At 47.6% G+C, this 22764-nt stretch overlaps 2 protein-coding genes across 17 annotated transcripts in view; one reads left to right on the plus strand and one right to left on the minus strand.

Annotated features, from left to right (window-relative positions):
* The window catches only part of PRUNE1 (prune exopolyphosphatase 1), a 25605-nt gene extending 14827 nt beyond the window's left edge, over window positions 1-10778 (minus strand). Inside the window, exons 1-3 of one of the 8 annotated variants that reach the window (XM_054461265.1) lie at window positions 10474-10778; window positions 3021-3113; window positions 2256-2458 (exon numbers count right to left, since the gene is read on the minus strand). In XM_054461265.1, coding sequence (XP_054317240.1) covers window positions 2256-2458; window positions 3021-3113; window positions 10474-10512 — 335 coding nt within the window. In that variant the 5' untranslated portion in view covers window positions 10513-10778. Of the gene's footprint in view, window positions 1-2255; window positions 2459-3020; window positions 3114-10116; window positions 10345-10473 lie in introns of those variants that run through there. The other 7 variants (XM_054461245.1, XM_054461255.2, XM_063663542.1 and 4 more) reach the window with 7 other exon arrangements.
* Window positions 10779-22317, plus strand: MINDY1 (MINDY lysine 48 deubiquitinase 1). Of its 9 annotated transcripts, none has more exons than XM_054461225.2 (10): window positions 10779-12865; window positions 16180-16983; window positions 17369-17426; window positions 17837-17901; window positions 18532-18690; window positions 19190-19292; window positions 19640-19782; window positions 20876-21067; window positions 21370-21525; window positions 21783-22317. In XM_054461225.2, exons 2-10 carry the CDS (start codon window positions 16531-16533, stop codon window positions 21861-21863), a joined length of 1410 nt encoding a protein of 469 aa, XP_054317200.1. In that variant the 5' UTR covers window positions 10779-12865; window positions 16180-16530; the 3' UTR covers window positions 21864-22317. The 9 variants fall into 9 exon arrangements, with proteins under 9 accessions (XP_054317200.1, XP_063519591.1, XP_063519581.1 ...); XM_063663521.1 differs by having other exon boundaries at window positions 10910-12865; window positions 19187-19292; XM_063663511.1 differs by having other exon boundaries at window positions 10910-12865; window positions 19187-19292; window positions 20876-21026.
* The last annotated feature ends 447 nt before the right edge of the window (window positions 22318-22764 follow it).

Consider the following 22764-nt stretch of genomic DNA (forward strand, 5'->3'; position numbering starts at 1 on the left):
CACTGAAAGCTCCGCCTCCCGGGTTCATGCCATTCTCCTACCTCAGCCTCCCGAGCAGCTGGGACTATGGGCGCCCGCCACCATGCCCGGCTAATTTTTGTATTTTTTAGTAGAGACGGGGTTTCACCGTGTTAGCCAGGATGGTCTCCATCTCCTGACCTCGTGATCCGCCCGCCTCAGCCTCCCAAAGTGCTGGGATTACAGGCGTGAGCCACCGCGCCTGGCCTGAGATATTTATATATTCTAACATAATACATTATTCTAAAATCATAAGTGTTCATGTAGAAAAACTTTTGCTAACTTTTTGTGTGCTTTTTATTTTTATTTATTTTTTTTGTAGAGATGGGATCTCACCATCTTGCCCAAGTTAGTCTTGAACTCCTGGGCTCAAGCAACCCTCCTACTTCACCCTCCCAAAGTGCTGGGTTTACAGGTGTGAGCCACCACACCTGGCCCTTTTGATAACTTAAAAAAATTTTTTTTAGAGACAAGTTCTTGCCCTGTCACTCAGGCTGGAGTACAGTGATGTGATCATGGCTTACTGAAGCCTCGATTCCTAGGCTCAAGTGATCCTACCAACTCAGCCTACTAAGTAGCTGGGACTACAGGCATGCACAACCACACCTGGCAAATTTTTTTATTTTTAGTAGAGACAAGGTCACACTATGTTTATAGATTTTTGTATTTATTATTTTTTTTTTAGAGAACAGGGTCTCGCTATATTGGTCAGACAGGTCTCCCTAAGTGCTGGGATTACAGGCGTGAGCCACCACACCAGGCCACCTTTTAAAAATTAAAAATAGGCCAGGTGTTGTGGCTCACGCCTGTAATCCCACCACTTTGGGAGGCCAAAGCAGGCGAGTCATCTGAGGTTAGGAGTTCCAGGCCAGCCTGGCCAACAGCGCAAAACCCTGTCTCCAGTAAAAAATATAAAAATTAGCTGGGCATGGTGGCGCACACCTGTAATCCCAGCTACTCAGGAGACTGAGGCAGGAAGTATTGCTTGAACCCAGGAGGCAGAGGTTGTTGCAGTGAGCCGAGATCACACTACTGCACTGCAGCCTGGGTGACAGAGTGAGACTCCATCTCAAAAAAAAAAATTAATTAAAATTAAAATTAAAAATAGAGTTACAGGCCAGGTGTGGTGGCTCACACCTATAATCCAGCACTTAGGGAGGCAGAGGCAGGAAGATAGCATGAGCCTAGGAATTTGAGATCCGCCTGGGCAATATAGCAAGACCCTGTTCTCTAAAAAAAATTTAATAAGTGCAAAAATAAATAATAAGTTAAAAAATAAAAAGAGAATTGCAAACATTTTTCAAAGGTTTCTATTACAATAAATCTGTTTCAGAATCTTTTTTTTTTTTTTGAGACAGGGTCTCCTTCTGTCTCCCAGGCTGGAGTGGAGTGGTGTGATCTTGGCTCACTGCAGAGTCGACCTCCTGGGCTCAAGTGATCCTCCCACCTCAACCTCCCGAGTAGCTGAGACCATAGGCACGCACCACCATGACTAATTTTTTGAATTTTTTTGTAAAGACATGGTTTTGCCATGTTGCTCAGGTGGGTCTTGAACTCCTGGAGCTTAATGGATCTGGCTGCCTTGGCCTCCCAAAGTGCTGAGATTACAGGCGTGAGCCATCGCACCCAGCACACAAAATCTTAAATAATGATACCAAAGGCAGATTTAAATGATTTTTGAGTTACCCTTTAGTTTGAACTCAACACGTTCTATTTCTTTTTATTACAGGGTATGTCTATATGCCACAGACATACATATAACTGCAGAACTGACAATATTTTGTGTTGTTTTTCTATATCTAATATGACCTATCAATTATGATTAGCCTATGAGATCCCTGAAAGCAGAAACTCTTTCTTTTTTGAGACGGAGTCTCGCTCTGTCACTCAGGCTGGAGTGCGGTGGCACGATCTTAGCTCACTGCAACCACCACCTTCCAGGTTCAAGTGATTCTCCCGCCTCAGCCTCCCAAGTAGCTGGGATTACAGGTGCTTGCCACCATGCCCAGCTAATTTTTATATTTTTAGTAGAGACGGGGTTTTGCCATGTTGGCCAGGCTGGTCTCAAAATCCTGACCTCAGGTGATCCACCCGCCTCGGCCCCCCAAAGTGCTGGGATTACAGGCGTGAGCCACCATGCCCAGCCAGCAAAAACTCTTTCTTCCTCTCTTTATATCTCACTCATCAGAGCCCAGCATGGTACATGATAGGTAGCAATTTAATTTCCTTGTGCTTACTTGGATAAGATATGATGGTCGACAAGGATGAGGGTGAGTTGGCCAGCCTGGTGTAATGCATGGAGGTCAATCTCATCCCGAAAAATCAAGATACTCTCTGGAATATGAACCTTCTGAAGAAAGAAGACAATGTCACCTCGCAGAGGTAGTTCAGAACGTTTTATATTTAAAACTGGCACAAAGACTTCCTCGGCCTCAGTTGTCTAGATAGGAAAGTGAAAAGCAGGTATCACAAGGTTTTATAATGACAGGAAAAAGTAACAAGACTATTGGGACCAAAGGAGACATATTTAGGTAAGTTACCACCTTTCTCAAAGCCACAAGTACCCAGTCTATAAAAATGAAAGGATGACTTTTGCCCTCTCTCCTTCTTAGCAATAACATGAAAGTCAACAAGGTAACTCATGGTAAATACCTATTTCTAGATGCAATGCTGCAGAGAAGGAATTTTTAGTCCTCAAGAACTAACCTGGGCAGAGGAATACACACTAGATCACTGATACCTATAAGGAACTCAGTAATAAACTGTTTGAATATTGCTTTATGGTTTACAAATCCCTTGAAATATATTTGCTCACTTTTTTCCTCACAGCAACACTGCAAAATATTGTTTTAGTTTTTATAGATGCTGGCATGAGACTCAGTAAAGTTAAGGGATTTAATTTACCTAATGCTAAATGCTGGTAAGTGGTAGAGCTGGGTCTTGAATCCAGATCTTTTCATTCTGAGGGACTCAGATCCTAGGTACTACCTTTCTTTACCCACCTTTGCTAGGTAAAAAGCCAGGGCAAGAGCAGACACCATGGAGTCCAAATCACAGGCTTCATTTCCCAGCACAACATGTAGAGGTCGGGACTCCTGGAGAGAAAGGAAAATGGGAAACTAACAAAAGTATCTCTATTCCTTTCCACTTATCTTTTTTTTTTTTTTTTAAATAATATATATATATTTTTGAGACAGGTCTCTCTCTGTCACCCAGGCTGGAATGCAGTAGTGTGATCACAATTCCCTGCAGCCTCAACCTCCTGCTAGATTCAGTCAATCCTCCTGAGTAGCTGGAACTACAGGAAAGTGCCACCATGCCTAGCTAATTTTTTGTATTTTTTGTAGAGACGGGATTTTGCCATGTTGCACAGGCTGGTCTCAAACTCCTGGGCTCGAGATCCACCCGCCTCGGCCTCCCAAAGTGCTGGGATAACAGGTGTGAGCCACCGTGCCTGGCCTCTCCATCTACCTTATACTCATGTAGGGCTTCACACACTTCCTCTCATTGATCTTCACAGAGGGGGTAGGTCAAATAATCTAATGGGTCCTCATTCCATAGATGGCATAAGTGTTTCAGCTAAGCTTATAGCATTCTACATATATCCAGTTTGTAGAAAAGTGTTCTTTCCTCCTATCTCCTTGAACTTACAGAGCAGTAAATAAACTTCTGATTTCTTATCTTCTTTGGGCACTCAAATAGTCAAAAAAGGGGATTTGGGGTAGCTGATATATTCAAGGCATGCTCTTGGGCATATCAACCCTGGTTGATTATTTTCTTCCCATTTTCATAATGGGCAAAAGAATGCTTACGTTTCTTTTTTTTTTTTTTTTTGAGACGGAGTTTTGACCAGATTCTCATGCCTCAGCCTCACGAGTAGCTGGGATTATAGAAATGGGCCACCACACCCAGCTAATTTTGTATTTTTAGTAGAGACGGGGTTTCTCCATGTTGGTCAGGCTGGTCTCGAACTCCTGACCTCAGGTGATCTGCCCGCCTCAGCTTCCCCAAGTGTTGGGATTACAGGCGTGAGCCCCGCGCCCAGCCAAATTTTTGCATTTTTTTGTAGAGATGGGGTTTTACCATGTTGCCCATGCTGGTCTCAAACTCCTGAGCTCAAGCGATACAGCCGCCTCGGCCTCCCAAAATGCTTGGATTACAGGCATGAGCCACCATGCCCAGCCAGATAATTCTTTTTTTGTGGAGGCTGTCCTGTGCATTATAGGATATTTGGCAGGATCCCTAGCCTCTACCCGCATGGATGCCAGTAGCACCCTAAGTCATGACAAACAAAAATGTCTCCAAACTTGCTGAATGTTCCCTGGGGGGCAAAACTGCCCCCAGTTGAGAACTACTGGGTTACAAGAAGGTGAAAATCCATATACTCTGACTTCTTCAATCAGGGAAGACTTGCTAGACACAAGAGTTTAGCAAAGTGGGAAGGTTCAGAGGAGTAACACATAGCAAGGAATAGTTATCAACTAATGTAACTTAAAGAGAAAAAGGGAATCTAGGGAAACCTAGAATCATCTTCCCTATACAGGCTATCACTCCCCTCTTCCCCCACTGGAAAGCCACAGCTCAAAAAGGGCAATTTTAGAAGACTTCTGGTGGTATCAATTGCCCCATCCAGTTACGAGATAGGTTTTTGTTTTTAAACCACCCTCTTCACCATCTCCTACTCCCATCCCTGGAGAGAAATACAGAAGACAGAGGTTATCTGTCCAAGTTCTGCCCAAAGGGCCCCTAAGGAAGTTTGCCCTGAGGTCCTCCCCATGCCTATTTCTCCAAGTCTACTTCAAGAGTTTGGAAGCAGGCCGGGCGCGGTGGCTCATGCCTGTAATCCCAGCACTTTGGGAGGCCGAGGTGGGCGGATTACAAGGTCAGGAGATCGAGACCATCCTGGCTAACCTGGTGAAACCCCGTCTCTACTAAAAATACAAAAAATTAGCCAGGCTTGGTAACGGGTGCCTGTAGTCCCAGCTACTCGGGAGGCTGAGGCAGGAGAATCTCTCGCACCCGGGAGGCGGAGGTTGCAGTGAGCCAGGATCGTGCCACTGCACTCCAGCCTGGATGACAGAGCGAGACTCTGTCTCAAAAAAAAAAAAAAAAAGAGTGTGGAAGCAAATGCCCATTCATACTGAACAGCACTGGGGTAGGGGGATTCTTTACTTTTTTTCCAAAGCAATAAGAATTCTACCCAATACCCCAGTCCTATAGTAACTCCTCTGGCTTGTAATTCCTCCTCCTGATACCAGAGACCTCTGATTCCTGGAGACCAAGAACTGTCCAGATGGCTGTGGACCAAAGTGACAGCAAAGCACTTGAGATAAGAGGCTGCAGAAATAACTTGCTCACTGAAGCAGTTACGGGGAGCGAGTGTTCTCTAGAGAGGAAACTATATAAACATGAGGCATATGGCCCTGACTGGAGGAAAAACGTAAGAGCAGTGGAGAAAAGGCAGAGCAAGCAGGAGAGACCTACTGTGGGGTCCAAAGAGATGCTAGAGAACCTTTCCACGCTCATTTACATCAGTGTTGCTTCACTGCAAGCAGCGGCTGAATCAGGTTTAGTTAGATCCTCACCATGAAGAGAATGCTAAGCAGAAAAGCACAAAGTAGGGACCAAATACAACAGTATGGTTCTGAAATCAGGAGAAACCATCTACAGAGGAAGGTGAACAATGAACCCCTTGCACTCAGCCAAACCTAGACAGCAACCAAAAGGAATGAATACAAAAGGAATACTTTGGGACTTGTAGCAAATCTTAGAACTGGAGTGACCAAGGGAGGCGGCAGCATTCCTCTCCTCTGTCAACACCCACTGTCACCCCAGCCTGACTGGACTATTCACCACCCGCAAACCATGATGTGCACATTCCCAGCTCTGCCCTTTGCACTATTTGTTCTCTGTTTGAATGCAGAACTACTACTTGAAAAGATCACAGACTTTGGGGTTGAATCCCAGCTCTGCTTCTTACTTGTTGCAGGACTTTGGACCCTCTAAGCCTCATTTTCCTCATATAAAAATGAGAATAGGCCGAGTGCGGTGGCTCACACCTATAATCCCAACACTTTGGGAGGCCAAGGTGGGCGGATCACCTCAGGTCAGGGGTTCGAGACCAGCCTGGCAAGCATGGTGAAACTAAAAAACACAAAAATTAGCCGGGCGTGGTGGGAGGTGCCTGTAATCTCAGCTACTCCAGAGTCTGAGGCAGGGAGAATTGCTTGAACCTGGGAGGCAGAGGTTGCAGTGAGCCGAGATCGCACCATTGCACTCCAGCCTGGGTGACAGTGCGAGACTCTATCTCAAAAAAAACAAACAAAAAAAATGAGAATAATATCGTAACCAATTTCATGATGTTGTTAGGAGGATTAAATGAGATAGTACCATAAGTGCCTACGCTGTAAATAGTAAAGATGTGATCCTTCCCATCTTCTTTCTTTACTTCTCCCCATTGTTCAAGTCTACCTAATGTCTTTCTCTGTGAAGCCTTCCTGAACACCCAGCCCAGAGAAATCCTCTTCCTCTAAACCTCCAGCTTCTAGCACTTGTGGCTCTGAGACAGACCTTAACTTCTATCTTAAAGAGCTCCCTGTCTTTTCATGGTCATGTATCCCTGATCCTTAACATGGCTTATGTGGTGGGTGATTATATACTTTATTGTTCAAACTGGGACACTTACGAGAATGAAAAGGGGTGCTATTAATGATTATACAGGGGAAAACCAAGACTACCCTGGGCAAACTGGGTGTGGGGCTGCCCAACTTATAAGACATCATTCTCTTCTTTATTTAAGAAAAACATGGGTAACCCTTAATTCCAAGCCCATCCTCCACCAGCTGAAAGCACAAGCCAAACAGCCTCAGTTTTCTGACTATCAGAGAAAGAGTTCAGGGAAAATACAGCTATACTTAGCAGCATGAGGAAATCTAAGCTGCCAATGGAAAAAATACAATCTGAGGGCCACAAGTAAATAAATACAAACTTTTTTTCTTTTTTCTTTTTTTTAAAGACCCACTAGTTGGCCAGGCGTGGTGGCTCACGCCTGTAATCCCAGCACTTTGGGAGGCCGAGGCGGGCCAACCACGAGGTCAAGAGATTGAGACTGTCCTGGCCAACATGGTGAAACCCCGTTTCTACTAAAAATACAAAAATTAGCTGGGCATGGTGGCACATGCCTGTAGTCCCAGCTACTCGGGAGGCTGAGGCAGGAAAATCACTTGAACCTGGTAGGCGGAGGTTGCAGTGAGCCGAGATCATGCAAGTGTACTCCAGCCTGGTGACAGAGTGAGACTTCGTCTCAAAAAAAAAAAAATTAAATTAAAATAAATAAATGAATAAACACCCACTAGTTGAAATGACTATCTTATCCTGATATATTCTTTGTGGCCTCAAGAGGCGGGGGCAGGGAGGGGATTCTAGGCCTGGCAAAGTAAACCACTTCCCTTCTGAAGCTGAATATGGTACGATAACTACTCTTCAGAATAGTTAATGGGGGAGAAAAATAAATGAGACAGAAAGCCAGAGAGAGACAAACCCTCTCAGCAGAGAAAATAGGAACAATACTGATGCCAGGACTGCAAATTTCTAAGGAGAGCCAGCTCCTGATTCCTGCCTCATGCCTGAGAACTGCACACACTACATTATCCAAGGGCTCCTGGATGAACACCTAAACTGCAATGCAGCCCTACCCTGAAGCAAAGATTTCTCCCCCCTAGAAGTGAAAGATGAGTCACCATAAATAGGACATTTGGTTAAATAAGATTTTTTTTTAATGGAACATCCTATTGTCTCTGTGGCAGAGGCTATAGAAAATTTCTGTGGTATCAAATACTAAAAATATGGTAGCAACGGGAGACTTAGCTGGATTACCAGCTGTCTTTATCCTGTGCAAAGAGGAGCATTCATTATTTTCTGAAAGTTATAATTAAACTGTAGTTTAACAGAAACATTCAAACTTAAGAGTGTATCTGTCTAAATCATCTCTCTCTCTTTACAGAAGAAACTTAACGGTGTCCTCTGGAGAACTGGATGGAGAGGAGAAAAGAAAAATGATCTTTATCTTTTTCATTTCATATCCCTTTGGTATTTAAATTTGTTCATGAAATACACATTTACTACTTCTATAATGTAAAGCAATCTAGGCTGGGTGTGGTGGCTCATGCCTATAATCCCAGCACTTTGGGAGACCAAGGCAGGCATATCACTTGAGGTCAGGAGTTCAAGACCAGCCTGGCCAACATGGTGAAACCCTGTCTCTACTAAAAATACAAAACTTAGCCAGGCATAGTGGCGCACACTTGTAATCCCAGCTACTCAGGAGGCTGAGGCAGAAGAATCGCTTGAATTCAGGAAGTGAAGGTTGCAGTGAGTCAAGATGGCACCACTGTACTCCAGCCTGGGCGACAGAGTGAGTCCATCTCAAAAAAAAAAAAAAAAAAAAAAAAATTAAAGCAATTTAAATTGTTGGCATCTACCAGTATGTCTTGCCATCAGTTCCCCTGTTAACCTTCCTAGAGTCTAATTTTCTCATTTCTCCAGGCCCTGGAGAGGCTATGTGATGATGAAAGCTCGAAGACACAATCTCACCTTTCGCAAGTTCACAAGTTTGAAAGGAAGATCTAGATCTTGCTCCTTGGGGGATGAATGCAGGGAGAGAAAGGTCAAGATGCCAGCAATATTGGAAAAATCAAGTATTTTTCCAGCTTCGTATTGCTGTAGAGAATATACTATTCGGGCTGGGTACAATGGATCACACCTGTAATTCCAGCACTTTGGGAAGCCAAGCCAGGGGGATTGTTTGAGTCCAGGAGTTCGAAACCAGATTGGGCAGCATGGCGAGACCCTGTCTCTACAAAAATACAAAAAATTAGCCCTGCATGGTGGCACTGCCTATAGTCGCAGCTTTTTCGGGAGGCTGAGGTGGGAGGAGCACTTGAGCCGGGGAGGTGATCACACCATTGCACTCCAGCCAGGGCAACAGAGTGAGACCCTGGCTCAAAATAAATAAACAAATACAAAATAAAAATAGAGAATATACTACTAATCTGGGGGTGGGGGGAGGCTCTGGAGGATATATGCTGGAGAGTGGATGCATGCAAAGAAATACTATTTGGTGAGGTTTCAGGTCCAAGGGCACTTTACCAAATGGTGGAAGAGACCAGTCATTTGGGTTACTGGAGGGGAAAATCCAACTGTTTAGCACTTAGAATGGTGCCCCAAAAACTCTATATTAGTCCTCCAATAAGCGCCCTGTGGTGGAATCAGAGATAACAAAAAGGGATTGGTTCCAAATGGCCTTATGCATTGAAATAACTCTCCAAATTTGTTTTTCACAAGGAAAATGTCTATGTAATTGGTGTTAAAATGGACCTTCTCCCCAATTCAATATGAAGACAATTCATTTAGTCCAGCAGCTGAGTCTGCAGCAGGAATTAAGTGACTTTCAGGATTTGTTAAAGACCAGAATCTGTCCCTCAGGGGAATTTGTAGAGTTTAAGATATCTAAAAAGGAAAGCTCAGCAAGCCATCTATCTAGGTTTCTTCTGGGCAGTATAACTCAAAGTAGAGGGGCCGGGTGACCTCCTGGAGCCTGTCTCTGGTTAGCTTTTTGCTGCTAACTGGGGATAACAGCCTAATGCCTCATGACGGCTCAGCATGGCTGGGTGAGTCCAACTGACTCAGAGAGCACCAAAAATAAGCCACAAAGCATTCAGTAGTCATATTTATGGTTTTGATTCCAAACACACTTTGTGCTTATCCCTTCCAAGTGGAGAATTTTTATGTCATTTGTGTGCGTTAAGACCAAAGGAGAAACCTGGAGGCAAAGGAATGCTGGTTGTGGGTCAACAAATATGCCTCACGGATTTTGTATGTTTGGCTTAAAAACACTGACTTAAAGTAAAATACTGTGACTACTTCTAACCTAGAAATGAGTTCAGCCCGCCAGACAGAAACCGCCATTCAGAGGAAATAAAGCCGTGAGCACCGGTTCCCTCCACACCCCCGAGGTTCACCTGGAGGCCAATGGGCCAAGCGAAGCCTTGGGAGCGGAGAACTCAAAGAGGGGCGGGGAGAAGAAAAGAACAAACACACCTCGCGGGGCTAGGCTGGCGGCTGCACAGTCCTGGTTCTTTTGACGGAACTGACCAAGATGACAGCAAGCAGAGGCTCAAATGCAGGATTCAGACCCAAGACTTCTCCCTGCTCTCGGGCGGACCCCAAAGGCGGGGAGCCAAAAACCGGGAGACTGAGCAAGCAGCATTCTCACGCTCCTAAGCTGGCTTCTCGCTCCTCGCTCCTCATGCCCCAAAACTGATCAGGCCCCAACCCCCCACCCCACAACTCAGTGTTCCCTCCACACGGACCGTCGAGGCTCCCCCAGATCCTACGTCTTCGTCCTTCCTGGACCCCGTGCTCCATTCCTTACAGTCACAGACAGGGATCCGTTACCTGCAGAGCAGCTCGACAACCCTGCAGGTAGTCCTCCATGATGAAGCCCAAAGTACGCCGTCGCCCCTGGTCGAGTAGAGGTGCCCCTGGTCGAAGAGAGGTTTCCCCGGCGAATGCACCCCGCCCGGGACTCAGGAGATAGAGGCCAGAGTCAGGAGGCGGGACTCGAACCCGCCACACGGCGAATCGGCCTCCGACCCCGGGAGGAACTGCGTAAGCGGGCGCTCCGGAGCCCGGCGTCGTCCCGCCCCCGAGCCCGGCGTCGTCCCGCCCCCAGTGGCGGAGGCGGGGCCCTACGCCCAGAGGCTCCTGGGACGTCTTTCCGGAGAGGCTAAGGGGGCGTGGCGTGGAGCGACGTGGGAAACGTAGTCCCGCAACTCCGCAATGTCCCTAGCAACCGAGGGAAGGATAGTTTTCTGAGGGATCAGTCGTTTGGTAAACAAATGTGTATGTGTCACAGTAACCCATTACTGTGGCATCTGAACTTTCCCCTTCAGATCAGGCCAAATATAACATCTTTCCATATATCACACCGAGCATCTGGTTGACATTTTAAACGACACTTGGCAAAACAGATCATCTTCTTTCTCGAAATTCTGCCCTTTACCAAACTGACTCAATCGCCACCAATTTTGTGGTGGTTCATGTTAGGAGAACATTAGAATAATCTTTGACCCCTCTTGTTAACACCTACAGCCTCCTCCCAACTCCTGCTGCTTCTCCCTTTGCAACTCTGTAGCCTGTTTTTTTCTACAGCCTCCACAAATATCTTCTCCTTCCTTTCTCGGACGGTTGTAACCTTGGCTTTTTGCTCTCTGCCACCCTAATTGTTGCAACTGCTCTTTCAGCCTTTAGAGTTGCTTGAAGTTTCATCCTGTGGCGGCCCTGTACATAGAGTTTAGGGAACCCTTCAGAATGTAGAGTTAGGTTCCAACCTCTGTTAACTGCCACTTTCCAGCCGCAGGGTAGCGCAGGTACTGCAAATAAATGGACACTCATCATCAAAAATTCCCTCATTTATTTATCTATCCCTTTATTTCCTATCGTCAGCCTCTCACCAGCTTTTCCTGCTTCCCCAGCTGTAAATCGAGAGGAGGTGACTGATGAGAGGCCTGCGGTGGAACCAAGATCCAGAGCACAGGGGTGTTGGGTCTCCTGCCTGCTCTGCCAGTTCTTTTCTTCTTCTTCTTCTTCTTTTTGAGACGGAATCTTCCTCCGTCTTCAGGCTGGAGTGCAGTGGCAGGATCTTGGCTCACTGCAACCTCCGCCTCCCGGGTTCAAGCGATTCTCCTGTCTCAGCCTCCCAAGTAGCTGGGACTACAGGCACCTGCCACCACGCCCTGCTAATTTTTGTATTTTTAGTAGAGATGGGGTTTCACTATGTTGGCCAGGTTGGTCTTGATCTCTTGACCTCGTGATCCGCCCGCCTCGGCTTCCCAAAGTGCTGGGATTACAGGCGTCAGCCATCGTGCCCAGAGCCTGGGGCTTCTACCACACCCTCTGCACTCTACCAGGTGCACAACCCAACCAGTTTCATTTCTAGACTTAAAAATGATACAGCAAGGACTTGGAAAGGAGCTCTCTGGAGGGCTCCAGAGGGAAAAGAGCTGGGTTTGTTTGTTTGTTTTTAACATTAATTGAGTAATATATGCAAATATTGTGCTCTTTGGTCCTGCTTCTGTGGATCCAGAGCAAACGACTGCCAAACCCAGAGAGAGAGCCCAGATCCAACAAGCTGCTTCTGTCCAGCCCTGCTCCTCCCTACTTAGCAAGGGCACTTGCTCTTCCCTATTCTCACCAGAGAGGCACAAGCGCTCCGTCCCTTCCAGAGGCAGGCAGAGGGAAGAGAAAGGGTCTGTTGTTTTTCTCTCCTGTTTCTCGCTCCCTCTTTGCTGATCACAAAGCTGCTGACCGGGTCAGAAAGCCCTGATGGAAATCCACCAGCGCTGGGCAGACCCCTCCTCCTCCAGGGAGCTTGTCCTTGCCTAATTTTTCTTCGTCCCGATGAGAACAGAAAAGAGAGAGAGAGAAGAAAAGAAAAACCACAAACTTCCTTTGAAAACCAGCTTGTAGTCAGGGCCTGGAGCACATGCCATAGACTCGGCGACTTAGGAATCCTGAAGACCCTCTGAGCGACCTGGAGCACCTGGGCTGTGCCCTTGCCTGCCTTCACCCTCCTCCAGTGCTCCCAGTACTGGGCGTGAGTCCGGAAGTGGCCACAACCCAGCCTGGACTGTCGCTCATAAAGCTGTGTAAACCTGTATAAGCTCAGGCGTTGACAGCTGGAAGGCAGCTGGCACTAGCAGCCCCCCTCATTGCACCTATCTCCCCCATCGCATTGCCACGGCTGAACCCTCCTTGTCAATCTTGGAACAGCACCCACTTCTTTAAGGTAAAAACTTTATTTTAATCATCTTCTTCACCTCTTCCCCCATCCTTCTCTGTTTCCTCTCCAGCTTTGGGGAGCTGACACCTGCTGTCCTTCCACCTTTGTTCTACAAGTCTGGATTGCTTAGAGGAGCTAAGTCAGGAGAGATATGTAAAGGGGATGCTGCTTGGTCCTCCTCCTTTTAATGAAAGCACGAAACCTTCCCCCTCTCCTTGTGAGCAAGTAGACAGGGCACTGTGGCCATGGTTGACATATTCTGAGATGAAAATCTAAACTATTGATTGCACAAAGACATAGGTCAGACTAAGAAGGAGATTGGTGTGAGACAGTAAGGGAACTGTTCCTACGAAGAGGAGGAGTGTCTTCTCGAAGCTACATACCTGTTTTACATGCTTCTTCCAACTTTCGGCTCTCTACTGCCATTGATTAGGGGGGAGCCAGGGTTATTTTAACTCACTCACCCACCACCATAATTCCAGCTGGAGAGAAAGTGTAGGACTTGACGAGCTGAGAAAGAGGAGGAAAAGAATGAAACTTTGATTTGTCCGACTATCCTCTCCCTCATTCTTTCCTACTCTGAAATACTCCATACCCTCCCCAGCAGGATTGGACCTTGTAGAGTAGAAACCCTTCATTACATTTCCTACCCCTGCCTCTTAAGACTTAGCCCATTTAGCTCTGCCCAGTTCCTCTGAGACCCCACTCCCTCGGGTGTCCACTCCTGGGTTGCTTTGGCTCACCTCTCCAGCCAGACAGCTGCCCAACCCCCACTTCATCATTGATCATTTCTGGCACTGGAGAGAAAATATAAAAAATGATGCCCGCTTTTCTTTTTTTTTTCTTTTTTTTTCGGAGACAGAGTCTCACTCTTGTCACCCAGGCTGGAGTGCAGTGGCACAGTCTTGGCTTACTGCAACCTCCACCTCCAGGGTTCAAGCAATTCTCCTGCCTCAGCCTCCTGAGTAGCTGGGATTACAGGTGCCCGCCACCACGCCTGGCTAATTTTTGTATTTTTAGTAGAGATGGGGTTTCACCATGTTAGCCAGGCTGATCTTGAGCTCCTGACCTCAGGTGATCCACCCGCCTCGGCCTCTCAAAGTGCCGGGATACAGGTGTGAGCCACTGTGCCCGGCCAAGGCCTGCTTTTCTTCAAGCTTTTTCACTTTTCCAGGCTCTGGCATCTGCTTTGAGATTCACCCTAAGTGTCATTTAAGGGGGGAAGAAAAGGAGAGAGGGAAAGAGAGAGAAAAAAAAGTGTAAGGCCTGCAGGCAATTTTTGCTATTCTGATTCTAAATTAACAACATGTAAATGATATGCAGCTAGCATAAACATGTGAATCAAGAGGATAATCAATTTGAGTGACTAGGCTTATTTTGATTCAGTAATGTTCCTCAACCTCATCTCCCAGGCCTTCCCCTAGCCCCAAATTCCTGTAGGTTTACAAGAAGGAAGCAGTCTCAGGCTGGGAGGAGGGTGGAGAAAAGACAAGATTTCTAACTAGTTTAATTTATTTTATTTTATTTTGTTTTATTTTATTTTTGAGATGGAGTTTTGCTCTGTCGCCCAGGCTGTAGTGCAGTGTCACCATCTCAGCTCACTGCAGCCTCTGCCTCCCAGGTTCAAGCAATTCTCCCACCTCAGCCTCCCGAGCAGCTGCGACTACAGGCACGTGCCAACACACCTGGCTAATTTTTGTACTTTGAATACAGACAGGGTTTCGCCATGTTGGCGAGGATGGTCTCGATCTCCTGACCTCAAGTAATTTGCCTGCCTCAGCCTCCCAAAGTGCTGGGATTACAGGCGTGAGCCACCGTGCCTGGCCCCTAACTAGTTTAATTTCTCCCTGTTTCTCTCCCTGATAAAGAGTGGGAGGGGAGCAAGGAGATTGAAGGGAGATGTTTTCCAAAGGGCAGGATTTGTAGTTTTTTATTATTTATACCCACAGTATTAGTTAAATGTCTATCTGTGCTTGCCTCAATGTGCCTCCAGTGCTGATAGAGAACAGGTTAAACAGGTCCGGTGTTCACATCTAAAATGACCTGGAGAGGACTGGGCGCGGTGGCTCACGCCTGTAATCCCAGCACTTTGGGAGGCCAAGGTGGGAGGATCACCTGAGGTCGGAAGTTCAAGACCAGCCTGACCAACATGGAGAAACTCCATCTCTACTAAAAAATACAAAATTAGCCGGGCATGGTGGTGCATGCCTGTAATCCCAGCTACTCGGGAGGCTGAGGCAGGAGAATCACTTCAACTCAGGAGGCAGAGGTTCCAGTGAGCCGAGGTTGCACCACTGCACTCCAGCCTAGGCAATAAGAGCAAAACTCCGTCTCAAAAAAATAAAAATAAATAAATAAAACCACTTGGATGGGAATAGACACAAAAGTTTAGGTAGGTGAATGTAGAGGGAGTATTGTTATGTAAATTAATAATCAGCATTTTCATATTTCCTAGAAATAGCAGGCAAGAGAGTATCTCTGGGTTTAGGCAGCTTCTGGGAAAAGAAAAATGAACTGAGGAAAAGCTGCTCTAGCTGTCAACTCTAGCTGTCAAGAGATGCTTACTGGGTCCAGGCACCGTGGCTCATGCCTATAATCCCAGTCCTTTGGCAGGCTGAGGAGGGCGGATTGCTTGGGCCCCCAGGAGTTGAGACCAGCCTAGGCAACAAAGCAAGACCCTGTCTCAATTTAATTAAAAAAAATTTGATATCTTTATTAATTTTTTTTTAAAGAGAAGCTTACTGGAAGAACTTGTGGGGAGTGCTTTTTGTGCCCCTAATCTGAAGTTATTTATCAAAACCAGTCTCTGATTCCAGTCCCCACCACCTACATTTCCCCTCCCAGCTTACAGGAAACCCCTCCCAAGGCCTTTATACTGTGGTTTGGGATTGTGTAAGGTTCAGTAGAGCCCTCTGAGGTGGAAGACTTCCCCTTCCTCACCAGCATTTCACCTTTAGGGGCATGAAACTGACTCTCTGTGCCTCCTCCATTCTTCACCCCAAGTACTATTTGACTTAATCTTTTTATCCTTGGGTGAGGCAGAGAGAAGGTATCCCTAAACATACAACCACATACAAGCACTGTGTATTCTTAGTATGGTGTGTGAAGGGGCAGGGTGTGGGGTAGGGCAGAGGAATTATCCCTGTCCTGGCTATGAGGGGGTTACTGATGTGATGTCATTACAGTAAGCTAAAGATCATCATATTAATAACCATTAGCGTAGATTTAACATTTCTTTCTCCACCTCTTATCCTTCTTTCTCCTTTGTGCTCTCCCTTTCTCTCTGTCTTTTCTCCATTCCCTGTCATGATCTGTTTCAGGGAAGCTGACTCCACCCATGTCTTCAATCCCACCAGTCTTCCCTCCCAAGTCTGGAAGCCCCACGACCTCTTGGTCTCATCTGGTCACAGCAAGTTAGAGGTGGAAAGAGCTCAGCACGGGGCCCTTCTGTTTACACATATACTGCTCATAGCCAGGGGTGACTGCACAAACACTAGCCAGCCTTCTACACAACATTCCTTTTCCAAGACTTTTCTGGGTTAGTTTGTTTTCCAGCCCACCGATTTCCTTCTTATTGGACAGGTCACTCTTTTGCATCCCAACCCTGGCTTAGGCAAGTCCCTGAGGTTAGTAAACACCTTCAGTGCCCCTCAGCTGAGTCCCTTTTGACCATGGAACACCATCAGCCTGAGGATCCAGCCCCTGGTAAGGCCGGGACTGTAGAAGCAGACATCCCTAAAAACCATGAAGTTCTGGCAGGCCCATATGAGCACCCTCAGGACACAGATGCAAGAGATGCTGATGGGGAGGCTGGAGAACGGGAGCCAGCAGACCAAGCTTTGCTGCCTAGCCAGTGTGGGGACAACCTTGAGTCCCCTCTGCCTGAAGCTGGCTCAGCTCCACCGGGGCCAACCCTTGGGACACTGCCTGAAGTAGAGACAATAAAGGCATGCTCCATGCCCCAGGAGCTTCCTCAGTCCCCCAGGACCCGACAGCCTGAGCCAGATTTCTACTGTGTCAAGTGGATCCCTTGGAAAGGAGAACGGACACCCATCATCACCCAGAGCACTAATGGCCCTTGCCCTCTCCTTGCCATCATGAACATCCTCTTTCTTCAGTGGAAGGTAAGAGAACATGCAGTTAGGGGTGCAAAAAATATCAGGGAGTACTCTTCCCTGACTTACTTCCTTGATCATCCTGATGTCCTCAAACCAGTCAAAACTTTTCAGATTATTCTCCCTATTTCTCCAGCTTGAGCAAATGAGATAAGATCTTCCTAAAAACAAAGAAAAAAAAAAAAAAAAGAGGAAGATCTGTCCCACCCATGTATCTCCTACTCCCTAGCAAATGCACATGCCTTGCAAGATTTCACATTCATTCCCTTGTGCCAGTTGCAAGCCTTTTTTCCTACCCCACCCTACTACTGGAGCTCCCCCTTGCCTTTCCATGGGTATTCCTTCAGTGCTCTTTGGAGGAAAGCACACACGTGATCACCCCTTCTGCCTCCAGGTGAAGCTCCCCCCGCAGAAGGAAGTGATCACATCGGATGAGCTCATGGCCCATCTTGGTGAGTGACTGGGCCTTGAAGAGGAATTACCCAAGGGGTTCCAGAGCTATCCACTCAGCCAGAAATCCAGACTATTCAGGGATCTCCATTTGAGGGTTCTGATATGGCAGGGAGGGTAAGGGTCTATGGGGCTTCTCTGCAAGGCTGGAGAATGAAAAGCAAAGGTGTCGGGAGTCCTGGGTTGTAACACCAATTCTGCCCTTAGCTTTTGTATCTGACCCTGCGTGGGCCCTTCACCTTTACGAGGCTGTCGCCTCCTCTGAGAAATGAAGAGTCCAGATTAGAATCTAAGTATTTTCCAGCTCTGAAAATCTGTGTTCTGTGACATTACCCCCATTCTCCAGGAGAAGAGGAAACTTAGCTTTTGGGATGATTGGTGGGGTAAGCTGATAAGGGGCCCTGTCTTATAGGAAACTGCCTCCTGTCCATCCAGCCCCAGGAGAAGTCAGAGGGACTTCAGCTTAATTTTCAGCAGGTGAGGCAAAAGGTCTGCAGGCATAGGGGTTTGCAGGTTTGTAAGGGGACATCTTGTAATACTAAGATAAGCTTTTGTTGCTTCTTCAGAGGTTTCCTTGAACCATGATTTCATTCTGCAGGAGTCAGAGGAGAGTTTATCTTTGTCCTAGAAAATATGTTCATTGGCCGGGTGCTCACACCTGTAATCCCAGCACTTTGAGAGGCCAAAGCGGGAGGATCACTTGAGGCCAGGAGTTCGAGGCCAGCCTGGGCAACATAATAATACCCCTGTCTCTACAAAAAAAAATTTTTTTCAAGAATTAGCCAGGTATGGCGGTGCGTGCCTGTAGTCCCAGCTACGCAGGAGGCTGAGGTGGGAGGGTCACTTGAAACCAAGAGTTTGAGGCTGCAGTGAGCTAGGATCACACCACTGCACTCCAGCCTGGATGAAAGAATTAGACTTACACTCTCAAAGAAAAACAATGTTCATTTATATAAGATAGAGAAGGGTTGAGGCAAGGGAGAAATGGAGTGGCTTGTAAGAGAATCAGGGAAGAAGAGCAACAAGGTTAATTTTTAATTTCTGGAGGTGGGAGTGGAGTGGTGGGAGAGAAGGCTAGAATCTCCATCATTTTTTTTCTACCCCCAGAATGTGGATGATGCAATGACGGTGCTGCCTAAACTGGCCACAGGTCTGGATGTCAATGTGCGGTTCACAGGCGTCTCTGATTTTGAGTATACACCCGAGTGCAGTGTCTTTGACCTGCTAGGCATACCTCTGTACCATGGCTGGCTTGTTGATCCACAGGTGAGGGTGGGAGGGCCCACTGGAACCTTATCCAGCTCAAGCTGACATGAGAGAGGCAAATTTTTGTGGGGTAGAGGTTAGGGAGTTAGGGGTTAGATTGGCTTGGGAGGGAAATAGTGTTTAGAGACTGGACCCAGTACAGAATTCCTTGAATTTTAATCTATTTTGGGGGTAACATGCAAATACAAGCAAATTACATGCAAATAGGTCAGTTATTTAGACATCAAAAATTCAGGAAGCAGATGGGTTTGGTGGCACATGCCTGTATTCCCAGCTACTTGGGAGGAGTTCGAGGCCAGTCGGGGCAACATAGCAACCCTATGATGAATGGTTCCTCAAATTTTTTTTTTTTTGAGAGACCAAAAAAAACAAAAAAAGTGTTTAGGAACCATTCATCATAGGGTTGTAGTCCTTGTGAGCTTTGTTCGTTTCCTTCCTTAAAAAAAAAAAAAAAAAAATCCCAGTTTTTTTGGTATCCCACATCCCACTACCCAAGCAGAGTCCTGAGGCTGTGCATGCAGTTGGGAAACTGAGTTACAACCAGCTGGTGGAGAGGATCATCACCTGCAAACACTCCAGTGACACCAACCTCGTGACAAAAGGTGACATTCCTGCCCTTCTCATGGATAGTATGTGGAGGGAATGACGGCTACTTAGGCTTATTTTTTATTGGGTGTCGTCTCCTACCACATCCCACTAGATATAAGCTTCACAAGAAGGAGCTTGGGGAATTTCTGTTTAGTTCATTGAGGTATCCCCAGTGCCTGGCACAAGGCTGCTCTATTATAAGTATTTGTTAAGTGAATGAATACAACTAGGTTTCAAGAAAGGGACATCAGAAGGTGGGACTGACCCCCCGGGGCTTTTGACAGGGGCTCTCTGGATGGTCCTTCCTGTTGTGGACCTTGAATTTAAGCCAAGTTTCCCCCGACTCGTCCGCTTCTGGCAGGCCTGGTTGCAGAGCAGTTCCTGGAGACCACCGCGGCCCAGCTGACCTACCACGGACTGTGTGAGCTGACAGCAGCTGCTAAGGAGGGTGAACTTAGCGTCTTTTTCCGAAACAACCACTTTAGCACCATGACTAAGCATAAGGTAATGCGGGTTTGGGGGTGGCGGGCTGCGGTGCTGTCATTTCCTGGTGTCTTTTTCTCGTGGGTCCAGCTGGGATCAGCTAGATTAAGCCGTGGTAGCAAGTGACCCCTCAAATCCCTGTGGTTTACCACAACAAAGGTTCATTTCCCGCTCCTGGTGCGTGTCCACTGTGGACTGGCTATGGTTTTGTCCCACACCATCTTCACTCTGGGACCTAGCTGACAAAAGATCCTTTATCTGGAATATATGTGGGAAGAGAGTGAGAGGGGCACTGGGCACTCATACTTAGAGCTTCTGTTTGGAAATGACACATGTCATTTCTGCTCACATCTTCTGGCCAGAGTAAGCCATAAGGGATAAGCCTGCCGTCGATGGGACAGGAAAGTATGATCCTCCCCTAGGAGGGGGCAGTGGAATTTTGGAACAATGCTGGTCTTCGAAAGTTAGAAACTGCCAAAGCTCTCTAGGATTTGAGCAGCAGAGGGAGGGGTCTCTGGTTCTCAAAGGATTTATCCTAAGAGCCATCAGGCAAGCCCAGAGAACAATGGGAAATGGGGGGAGCAGGGTCTTGTGTGGCATCTCAGCCCCAACGACTCCATGCCACGCTTGGCCAGAATGACCACCGTGCTCACACCCAACTGGATGTACACTCAGACATCCCTTTCTTCCCCCCAAGGCCACACATATTTGTAAAAGGTCTGCATGCTCAGGGTCCGGGTGCGGTGGCTCACGCCTGTAATCCCAGCACTTTGGGAGGCCGAGGCGGGCAGATCATGAGGTCAGGAGATCGAGGCCATCCTGGCTAACACGGTGAAACCCCGTCTCTACTAAAAAAATACCAAACATTAGCTGGGCATGGTAGCGGGTGTCTGTAGTCCCAGCTACTTGGGAGGCTGAGGCAGGAGAATGGCGTGAACCCGGGAGGCGGAGCTTGCAGTGAGCAGAGACTGCGCCACTGCACTCCAGCCCGGGCGACAGAGCGAGACTCCATCTCCAAGAAAAAAGAAGTCCACATGTTCATACCGAGATTTCTGGCAGTGAACTGCCTCCGTATCACCTGTCCCCACAATGAGCTCTGTTCTTTTCTTTGTAGAGTCACTTATACCTACTGGTCACTGACCAGGGCTTTCTACAGGAGGAGCAAATCGTATGGGAGAGCCTGCACAATGTGGATGGAGACAGCTGCTTTTGTGACTCCGACTTTCACCTGAGTCATTCCCTGGGCAAGGGGCCTGGAGCAGAAGGTGGGAGTGGCTCCCCAGAAAAGCAGCTGCAGGTAGACCAGGTGTGTAGGGCACTTAGGAAAAGTGCAGAGAGCACATGTGCCTCAGAGAGCGTTTTGCTACATACATTTTAACTGCTAGAGGCCATGTGAACCCATGCCTCTCTCTCTGGGTTACCTCAGACCATCTCCTCACTTGGTGTGTATTCTCTGGCACCACAGATAATGCATTTGGCTGTGTGTGCTGCTCTGTAGGGAGAAAGAGCTAGAGAATTTGAGGGATGCGGAAAAACTGATTTGGAAACCTTGCCTGAATAGCCATGGCTCTGGGCCTCAGCCCACTGTACAACTCTTGTTCTCCCCAGGACTACTTGATTGCTCTGTCCCTGCAGCAGCAGCAGCCACGAGGCACGCTGGGGCTTACCGACTTGGAGCTGGCCCAGCAGCTTCAGCAAGAGGAGTATCAACAGCAGCAGGCAGCGCAGCCAGTGTGGATGCGGACACGGGCCCTGTCACCGCAGGTTGGCTGCTTCCCCGGGCGCCCACACTCCTGGTTTTCACCTTATGCTTTGCCGGGTTCAGAACACCTGTTATTCCTGCACTGGTCTCTTCAAGGTTTCTTCTCTCAGGGCCCTTCCCCTGCCTGTCCCTCTCCCCTGGAGCCCCTTCCTGTCTTCCTCTCCCTACTCCCTGTCCCAATCCTGACACCCCTTCTTCTAGAATCTCTTCTCGTGCTCTTCCAAGGAGGTTCAGTGACCGATTGTTAAATCCGATACAGGGGAGAGGAGCCACATCTGGACGCCCAGCCGGGGAGCGTCGGCAGAGGCCGAAGCACGAGTCAGACTGCATTCTGCTGTAGCTCTGCCCCAGTGCCAGGCTGGCCTGCCCCTTCTTCCAGAGGCTATGGCTAGTTGGCTTGCTCCCCCGCCTCCACCCCTGAGATGTGCTGGATAACTTATTTATGGACTGTTGGGGATCAGAGCAGGCGACAAATGCCAAGGTCAGACTTGGTAATGTCCTTGACCTCACGTGCTGCTGCCTTCTCTGCCTCCCACCCAGGGCAACACTACGATTGATGGGTTTCTGGTTCTCAACTCCCGGTCCCTGAATAGTCACACATATATACAGACTGAGGCTCTGGGGTGAGGTCCCTATCCAGAATGCATCTCTTCTGCTTCCCATCCCTGCTGCCTGGATGCTCCTGATCACCTAGGCAGGCCTGTCTCCAGTTGTTTCAGAGCTTAATTTGGGTTTCTGTCTCTGTTATTTGTAATGCCTTCCTGGGGTTTGAAAATAAAACTTCTGGCCGGGCACGGTGGCTCACACCTGTAATCTCAACAATTTGAGAGGCCAAGGTGGGCAGATCACCTGAGGTTAGGAGTTCGAGACCAGCCTGCCCAAAAAGGTGAAACCCCATCTCTACTAAAAATACAAGAAATTAGCCGGGCGTCATGGCGGGCGCCTGTAATCCCAGCTACTCGGGAGGCTGAGGCAGGAGAATCACTTGAACCCGGGAGGTGAAAGTTGCAGTGAGCCAAGATCGCACCACTGCACTCCAGCCTGGGCGACAAGAGCAAAACTGTCTTAAAAAAAAAACAAACCTTCTTTCCTGAGATCTGTTGTTTGCCTTACCCTGAAGCAATAGGGTTAAGTATTTGACCCAATTGAAGAATGCAAAAATCGGGAGGTGGGTCAGAGGCAGGAAGGTGGTTACCTGTCATTTCTTTTTTTTTTTTTTTTTTTTTTTTTGAGATGGAGTC

The sequence above is a fragment of the Pongo pygmaeus genome, chromosome 1 (genome assembly GCF_028885625.2).
Source record: "Pongo pygmaeus isolate AG05252 chromosome 1, NHGRI_mPonPyg2-v2.0_pri, whole genome shotgun sequence".
NCBI lineage: Eukaryota > Metazoa > Chordata > Mammalia > Primates > Hominidae > Pongo > Pongo pygmaeus.

Bases quoted from the DNA above. Each gene is read 5' to 3' on its own strand.
- MINDY1 (XM_063663511.1), top strand. From the start codon at position 16,531: ATGGAACACCATCAGCCTGAGGATCCAGCCCCTGGTAAGGCCGGGACT. The intron at 17,427-17,836 runs GTGAGTGACTGG...CCTGTCTTATAG, and splicing joins TGAGCTCATGGCCCATCTTG to GAAACTGCCTCCTGTCCATC. The intron at 21,526-21,782 runs GTTGGCTGCTTC...AATCCGATACAG, and splicing joins CACGGGCCCTGTCACCGCAG to GGGAGAGGAGCCACATCTGG.